Here is a 9,689-nt window from a genome sequence, read left to right on the forward strand (position 1 = left end):
ATTCCTTCAGGTCAGGCAGCTCAGATGTGTTCAAATCTAAACTACTGTGTGGATGATGCATAAGATTAAGTGACGTCTTTTTTTTCAAGCATCTGTTGATTCATTTCCTGTGCACATCAGAGAGATAATAATATAGGCTTGATATTTTATTTATTTTTTTTTTTCAATCAAGCTCAAAACAGGACAGTCAGATTGTCACTCTATGCTTCTTATCTTGACCCGGTTTTCAATATTTCCAAAGCTGAAATATAATTTTTCACAAGGTAACAACGTGGGAAAGGAGTCGGCCTGGGCTTCATGATTCATTTTCCTTCCCACTTCCCACCTCTACCACATCAAACAGAGCAGTTAAACAAGGATAACAGATAACATGCATAGTAAACTCCACTTTGGGGCGACTGCACAAACATGGCACCCTCTTGTAAAGCAAGTATACATAATAGGCTACACAAAAATGAATAATCTATATTTATTGAATAGTAATTACACACTTAAAGAAGCCTACTTATGGGTAATATATTCAATTTCTGCATGTAAACCCTCCTAAATGTCCTTCTTCGCTTGGGTCATAACCAACAGACCACTTTTGACCTCCTTTGTTGGGGTTAAAATAATGTTCCTTTGTAGTAAAGTGCGTTAAAATGGTTCATCCAGTGTTTTGTCTTCAGTCTCCAGAATCAGATTCTTTGCCGAAACTGAACTGTCCTCTCAACAGCTTCCTTTGTGCGCCTCACATCTGTTTCTGCTCTCTCCAACCCCCCCCCCCCCCCCCCCCCCCCTGTTGTCCATCCCAGGCGACAGACGGTGACCAGCACCCCCTGCTGGATAGAGCTGCACCTGAACGGCCCCCTGCAGTGGCTGGACAAGGTGCTCACACAAATGGGCTCCCCCAGCATCCGCTGCTCCAGCGTCTCCTAGGGGGAAGCCGTCCATGCAGCCACTTCCTGCACACGTGTCCTGTCAGTGACTAGAAACACACACACACACACACACACATGCAGAACAAAAGGAAACGGCTTCAGTACAGACGGCGCGGAAAGACGTCTGTCGTCCTCGTTCTGTCTCTGGGTCAGTTCCTCCCCTCCAGCTGTCAGTAGCACTTTTGACATTCATGTTTGTGGCACAAGGGGACAAGTGCATTAAAGCAGTACCATGTAAGTATGATTTTTGTTTTTGTTTTGTTAAGCAGCAGCTTTGTGCCAGAGAAGCTGTAACAACAGGAGGAGTTTTCTTTCTTTTTCTTTGCTCTCGTTTGTTCAAATTTCCTAATTTCATTGTCATACTTTTTATTCTCTCTTTTGTACAGATGTGTATGTGAACAGTGGATTTATAAAAAAAAAAAGAAAAGAAAGAAATGTTTGTTTTTAAGCATAATTACATTGTGAAGCATGTGTAAGATCATGTTTAATGCATTTCACTTGACTTTGTATTTGGGGCATTTGAAATACAGAAGAGTATGAAGATGGTGACGAGGAGAAAAAAGAAAAGGCTGAGTATCGTTTTTAAACACTGTGTGAAGGAATATAACGTTAACCTAATTCAGTCTCCTTTTTTCAGGATTTCAAAGATTGACTCTCATGAGACAAAAATATAAAGATTTCAGACAGAAACAAAAATGATGACGCACTTTCAGGTTCAGTGTGTGAGACGCTTCAGTCGCTCTACTCTTTCTCAAGTGTGCCAGGAAACTACGGTGGCCTTCACGTTTTTCTAAGTAGAAAGCACAAAGTGGCGTCCTCCACAGAGCAAGGCCCTTAAAGGCTCCAACAAAACCAAACCATTCTTTTATTTTGAAACAACTCATACACTTATATGGATAGCATCTTTAAATTCCGCCTCAACACACTGTTACACACTGAACCTTTAGACTTTGTCCCTCGGTGATAGCCGTAAAAGCGTTCCCAGATTATTCTCATGCAGAAGATCGACAGGTTACAGCTCTTATCTTGAGTATTTGAAGACAATAATACTCCTCACTTTTGTAAAATGTTAACATTGTAAGGCAACGTAGACAAAGTACATTTAAAGGTCCAGTGTGTGGGAAGACAAAAAACTGAATCTAAACTTAATCATTGTGTTTTTCTAAGTCTACTGTCACTCTGAAAAATAAGAACTGACCGAGTTTACCGTGTTTCTACAGTAGACCAGAATGGAGACACATTTAACTCCACATTTGAAGACCCTTGCTTTTACATTATACAGTTCTCGCACTACTCGGCTCTGCTGTACTCGGTTTGGTATCAGACACGTCATTTTCCATGACCTCATAGCACCTTCTCAACGTGGACAGGTGCAGGTCAGCAGTCTGTTGACATCACATTTTTAATATCAGCGCAGCTCGCTTGGAACCTCACAAGAGCAGGTACTGAATAAAAAAAAAAACACCAGGTACTATCACTTGTCGAGTTGTGCTAGAACTGTATAATGGAAAAATGCTCTATACATTTAAATTGGGTGCTTTCCTACACACTGGTCCTTTAATGAAAGCTGAATCAGTGCTTGTCAGAGGAATACGTGAAATAATGTATGCATTCATTTCAGGAATTTTTCAAAAATGTGTTTGTGTATCGTCACTTGTACCTAACCTTTTATACGACTTGAAAACATCTCACACACCTGTGCTCTCCTGTCGTCTCGAACCAAACACACAACATGTCATTTCAATACTTATGTGTGTGTGTGTGTGTGAGAGAGATTTCAGGTGAACCATGACTTTCTTAGCATTTCTCATTCATACCGTCATCAATCCGTGACATTGGTTTTCCTTTTTAACCAACGGTTAAAGTTATTGACTATTTTTTGTAAACTCAGGATCGTATATATAAATATATACATATACAAAAAAAAACAGATTTATATACAGAAACCAGATGCATGATTCTTTTGACTTAAAAGTCAGTTATTTTTATTTTATTTTCTAGCACATTAAGATTATAATGTGTTAATGAGTGTTTTTCTTGCATGACGTGACAGAATTAAGCTTTAACAGCTTTTTTACAAAGGGAAATGTTTATATATATATATATATATATATATATGTACATACACACACAGACGTGTGTAAATAACATCCTCTTCCAAATCTGATGTTAATGGTTCTGAAAGCAGAAAGAACAAAAAAAAAGCTTAAAATGAACAAATAAATAAAGCGTAGCAGCTTCCTTTCAGCCGCCCCCCACTGTGGTGGAAGTGGATCCACTTCCTTCTGGTTCCTTTAAAACCACACAAAGACACAGTGGGTGAACACGGACAATATTTTTATAGAACTTATTTACATGATATGAACCCGGCTTTTTGATGTCAATACCAGCCCAGTGGTGCTAAATCTTTAACATTGTCGGGCCTCAAAAAGAAAACTATGAGATTTTTTTTTACTTCTTCTTAAAGCTGGTAGATGCTGATGATGATGATGATGATGATGATGATGGAGATTCGTAACTGTTGTAATGTTGGATTGTTTCAGAAACCGTAGCATCTACCGATCTGAGACAACACAGCTCTTTGTGGAGCTTTTAGTGTCCTTGAACACAGCAGTCCTGGTCCTAATGGGCTCTTAAAAACCCCATAGTCAATGTAATTTACCCTGTAGGGATTTTTTTTTTTTATTCAACTTATAGTGCTTGTGTATTTTTCCCCCCTTTTTGTCTAAAATTCTCACTGTAATCATAAGTAGTTGTGATTCGAACTTTTTTTTTTTTGCTTTGAATTGGTGTTGTTAGATGTCTTGTATAAAAATATACCCTTTATTTTTATTTTTATTTTCTCTGCCAATGAAAAAGTTGATGTGATGCTTTATATATTTTTGTTTATTATTGTTGGTCAATGAATAAAATATATATCTTGTGGTGATTCTGGGTTCTCAAACTGTGGTGCGTGTACTACCAGTGGTACGTCAGTTTCCTCTGGCAAATCAGAAATAATCAATCCATGGAGTACTCAAAGCAATCATCTGTTATAGTTTTTTATCTAAGCCTTTCGAGAAACCATGGCGACAAAAATCGCAAATAAAAACTGCAGAGTTCCCACATACACATGAATGGGAAACAGTAAAAAAAAAAGAAGTTAGACCCAGCCCTCACAGGTTCGTCATACTTTAATGTAGAGACTTTAAATGGGTCACAAGACTTGAGACTTTTCTCACCTAAATCAAAGTTTTGATACCTATTATGGTTTTTAAACAATGGCAGTTTAAGTTTTTTGACTGTTAGAAACAGGTGTTTAGAAGGGGGAGGGGCTTGTACAACCAGCTGCAAGAGTCAGTCCTCTCTCTCTTTCTAAGTTTTAAAGGTTAATTCCACAAAAATGTGCAGAGAGCCTCTGATTTCTGAGTGTGCAGTAAATAATGTTGTCAGTGTCGTCAGACACAGACCGAAATAATTGCAGGCCCAGAGCAGACACGCTCTTGTTTCTTGTTTCTACGTAATGCAAACCAACACCTTTCACAAGCTTTTGTTCTGATGCTTTTTTTTTGGGGGGGGGGGGGTTTTCACAGAAACCACTTCACTGTGTCAACAAATAGTTCCGGTGCATGAGAAAGTCTATTGTTGAAGTGAGACGTTGACTTTTCCTCACATATTTCTACGGTGATGACTGAACGGCTGAGCGCCTCTGTTGATCTGTGTGATTCTTGCAGAGATACACCAGCTGACGTAACCACTGTGTGTGTGTGTGTGTGTGTGTGTGTTTCCACCACAGTCTCCCCGAGCGTCATCACAGACGACACACACACACACACACACACACGCTTTTAATAATTAACGCTGTGGTTTGCTTTGCTGCAGAGTCAAACAAGTGGAAATCATAAATATTTGATTGTGTTTGTGCACACACATTAAATCAAAGCTCATTGAAGAACTTGTTTTATGTAGTTGATGCACTATTCAGAGCAGAGCAATAAATGTCACGTGGCCCGCCTTTTAATATCAAGTTTTAATGACTTATTTCTGTATGTTTTTTAAATTAAAATATTCATTTAGCTTCATAAATACGTTTATGTTGTGAACTATTAATCATTCTATATCAAGAGAAATGCTTTTATTTTGAAATGATATCAAATATGATCATAAATATTATTATTTTTATATACTTTTCTTAAAAGGTTTGACTTTTTCCTCACTTAAACTGATCAAACTGGACGCTCCGTGGCCCCCAGGTCAAGAACCCCAGATTTACATGTCAAATAAAAACCATGGACACAATTTAAAAGCACTTTTTTCTAAGGGCAATGACTAGAGTGTCGCTAACAACAATTTCCATAATCAGTTAATGACGTCAAAACAAAGACAAACCAGTCTTCTCAAGCTAAATGTGTTTAAATATGTTCTCATATAAAAGAAAAGGTCAGAAAAAATTGTTTTACAACATCCAACTGTTATAGTGACCAAAATATACTCATTTAGTCGTTAAAAAGGAAATGATATCTGCTTAATGTGCAGGTGTAACTGCTGGTACATTAATAACCACAAGGGGGGGCTCAATTACACTTAAACAGTATGACAATGTGATTGAACACAGTGAATTTAAAGTGCAGTGGGGAAGTTGTTGTAAGTCAAAAAGTACTTTATTTATTTTTCTTTAGAGTCTATAAGATCTTTTTTTTCAAAGTTGAAATGCAAATGTTTATCTCTAGAAGCATCGAGCTTCTATCAGGTTTGACTCAGACATTGTCACAGCTGGCTCAAGAAAAAAAGGATTTAAGAAATCTAGATATCTTAAAACAGCTGAATAGTGTTTATCTGATGTCATTTGGTTTTATTTTGTACTTGAGAACTGCACTTTTGTTGTTTAAAAAAAACTATTAAACTAGTTTACTTGTTTGGATCAAAACCTTTGTGAATTTACTACATCTAGTCTAAAAGAGAGAGTAATACCTGGAACAATTAATTTCAAATCAACTTCTGCTTCAGGCCCCATAAAGGCTTGGGCCAGCCCTGGTTATTGTAACTATTATAACTTCCTGGCAAAGTCAGTTTCTAAAATAACTTTAGTGAATGTTTCTTAAAGGTTTTAAACATATTCTTAAACAGATATTGTGTATATTGAGATGTTCCTTCTCAGGGAAAAGTAAGTGTGAGTCACTGTTATCAGTTTGTTTCAGCTCAATGCTGCCACCTGCTGGTAAAAAGGAGTACAGGAAAACATGGTTCATACACCATTATTTAGAAGCTCTTTCACCGATATATTTTTAATGCTATAACACAATTTTCATTGTTATGAATCCATGAATTTTAAAATGTTCTGTTTTACATTAAAAAAAAAATAGTGAAGAACATTATTATTTCTTGATTAAGATTCATTTTAATCAATTATAGCTATTTCCGATGTAAAAGTTTAGGTGAAATTATTTTTAATTTGGCAGAAATTTAAGATAATACAATTATACAAAGTGTACACTCACATGATTGTATGAGTTGTTTTTTGAAGGAAAAATAGAACAAGTGGGGACTCATTTTTTCATTTAAACAGTATAACTCAAAAAGTAAATAACAGATTTTAATGACGAATCTCAATGTTTAAGGGACATTCAATAGAATTAAGGGATTTGTACGGTTCTTTTTTATTGTTTGTAATATGCTTCTGTTTTTGAGTGAAGCCGTTATTTAATTGACCTGCACTGTCACATGTTTATGTTCAGTCCAGCTCATTTCAGTCTGCGAGGAATTTACAATGAGTCAAAACCATTAAATTCACAATAAAACAGGAGAAAACAGAACCAAAAAAATGTATTTTATAGCATTAAAAGGTAAAGGCGTTTAATGTCTACCCTTTATAATCAAAAACAAAGAATAAAAATAGAGATTTTATATTTGTCCATGCCATTATTTTTTATTAAACCCTCATTTCATCACAACTCTATGTGGCTTGAAACAAACTTTGTTTACTGTTCGGTTTGTACAGCAGGATATTCAATAAATGCACATAAACATTAGGTATCACCACCTCATACTGCTATGCACTCACATACAGTCACAGATTATTTAGATACAAATATTGCCCTCATTTTATAATTACTCTCATTTATGTCCCATGTTTTATTTTGATTAAAAGCCTAAACATTTGATCTGATTCTGATCAACATCGGCAACATCTCAGAAAACGTACTTCCCGCTAAAAGTGTCACCATGGCATGTTTACAGTGACATATAATATCTGATTTTGTAATGCAAATCAAAGCACAGTGAATTTATTTGAAATGCAAATCTCAAACGCAGACAAGTGCTTCATATAAGCAGTAATAATGTACTATTTCATGGGACAACATTAATGATAATATATACAGTCCCCGCATAATAGACTATCAGGATAAAGATTCAGTGACTGCACAAATATGGACATTATCAGAGAGAAAAGGACGATAACAATAGAGCTTCCTGCAAGTATCGCTCACCAATGAAAGGGAGGAATTATCACCACACGCCTGTTACCTTGAGCAGCTTTGAGTCCACATGATTACAGCTAATAGTGATTGAATGAGCTACGAGTGAAACACGGCTGAGTGTTGAATTGACACGGCTTAGTGTTGACAGTGGACGTAAACATGAACAGATGAGCGGCGTCGACGGCGTCTCCACGTGAAGGTCACTGTGGAGCAGCTGTTGACAGCAGGATGCATGTGTTGGTAAACAAATCCATCTTTGCAAAGGTCACCGTTTGGGCCCGGGAATTTTCTCTCACTCTGTCTCTCTTTAGCTTCTCTTTTTTGTCACATCTTCTCTCTCTTCCAGTGACAGACAAAGCAGTTCTTTTTTATATTATATAGTGTTCTTTAAGTGTCCACACTAGCGGATAATTGGCCAGATTTTGGTCCAGACCTGGCCCTTCTGACCGTTGATTTGAACTTTTATAAGGCCTATAATTATCCTGTAAACTGTCAGAAATAATAATTCGCTGCGTCTCCATATATAGGAACTCTGAACTGGGAGTGACGTCACCTCAATTCATTAGTATTCCACTTAAGTAGTCAATAAACATGGACACAATCCCGAGAGAGCCGTTGTTAGCCATTGTTAGCCATATCGGTTGCTAGCAACACTCTACATGGTATTTAGCACACGCTAAAGAGTTTAGCAACATGTGTACGGATAGAAAAATGTATCAGTACTATGTTTAAGACTGACGTAATTTGAAATAAGTAAGACAGAAGTGCAATTAAGTGCTTTATTGCAGCGTTTGAGTGTTTTTAGGCTAGCCATTGTTAGCAAAAACCAGTCGATAAGCTATGCAGTATTTTGCACACAGAAACTGCGAAGCTGAATAATAACTGAACAGTGTTGTGTGTACAACTGATTTACAATAAAACAAAATGACAGAAGGGCATTTAAGACTAAAAATTGTGGTGGCAGCCATCTCGGTATATATGACACTCACACTCGGTATACATGACACTTTCAAAGTTGGTCATCCAACTTTGGGGGCGTGTTTCCTCAACTTGTAAATTCCGTCTTCCGACTACAACTGGAATGCGACGTTACTTTTCTGGCTCTGGTATGAGCTATTTTTCTGAGGAATGTCTGTCACCGGTTACTAGGTGAGGGGGGAAAACAAGCGCAGACTGCTGCATTTTCAGTCGCCGCCAACGTGAGTGAGCAGCTACGGCTTTCTATGTTACAGCTGCGTCTGGACAAACGTTACAGCTGCGTCTGGACAAACGTTACAGCTGCGTCTGGACAAACGTTACAGCTGCGTCTGGACAAACGCTACAGCTGCGTCTGGACAAACAACACGGAATGACACTTCTACAACTGGCTGCTGTTGGCCTTGGGCCAGCATGTCTCACACAAACACACACATACATACACCTCAGCCAACACTCATCCTCTCCTGTCAGCTGTGCCGCACGTCCACGAGAGGAAACTGTCACAGCGTCTCCACGGAGGAGACGTTTTGTTCTGACAACATTCATAAGCTCCTTATGTTTGGTGTAAACACAAGCATGCATGGAATGTTGTTAAGAAAGACAATTGATAGAGTGGATGTTTGTTAGATACTTTGTTAGAAGAAATTGAATACAGGGCCAAAACATCATATCTTCATCAGGCAAAACTTTTTTTTCTTCTAATCTAAACTATTAAGAATTGTGCAAATATGCCAAATTTAAGAGCTTTTCCAGTCCTTTAAATAGTGACTTGAAATTGCCACAGGCTGTTACTCATGTCTTAATAATGCTCTTTGACTCACTTGATCTATTTTCAGAATAAATGCTCTGAATTCTGAAGAAAATCAAACAAATATTTATTTATCTTCAATCAGATTTTTTGAATTCATATACCGGGCTGGATATTAATGCAGGCCACCAGTTGCTGACCACTGCTCTAGCCTTATATAATAATGACGTTCAATCAATGATGTTACAATAGGTCGGTGAAATCAGTGAATTCTCCTGTATACTTCATATTCTGATTGTTTAAAACTGAGTTACCTGCACTTTAAAAGCTGATATTTAATGTTAACGAGGCAAATACTACAAAAAATAAAGTTTTGTGACAGAAACATAGAATCCAAAAGTTGTTAATTAACTATGTTAATGCTTAGAAATGCCAAAAGAGCAAACCTGTGTCGCTGCAACACTGAGTTTTCTTTTCATTTACACATAAATTCTTACACAATGACAAATAAATGTAGTTTTAGTAACAATAAACATTAATCTATTTTACAGCAGTGTATACACTCAGTTACTGTCTGGAAAATAT

The 9,689-nt window shown here is 37.2% G+C and overlaps 1 protein-coding gene across 1 annotated transcript in view; it reads left to right on the forward strand.

Annotated features, from left to right (window-relative positions):
• Nucleotides 1-4,099, forward strand: part of LOC131459807 (mothers against decapentaplegic homolog 3) — a 28,796-nt gene extending 24,697 nt beyond the window's left edge. Inside the window, exon 8 of the mRNA XM_058629915.1 lies at nt 795-4,099. Coding sequence (XP_058485898.1) covers nt 795-918 — 124 coding nt within the window. The 3' untranslated portion in view covers nt 919-4,099. The remainder of the gene's footprint in view (nt 1-794) is intronic.
• Nucleotides 4,100-9,689: the final 5,590 nt, after the last annotated feature.

The sequence above is a fragment of the Solea solea genome, chromosome 5, assembly GCF_958295425.1.
Source record: "Solea solea chromosome 5, fSolSol10.1, whole genome shotgun sequence".
Taxonomy (NCBI): domain Eukaryota; kingdom Metazoa; phylum Chordata; class Actinopteri; order Pleuronectiformes; family Soleidae; genus Solea; species Solea solea.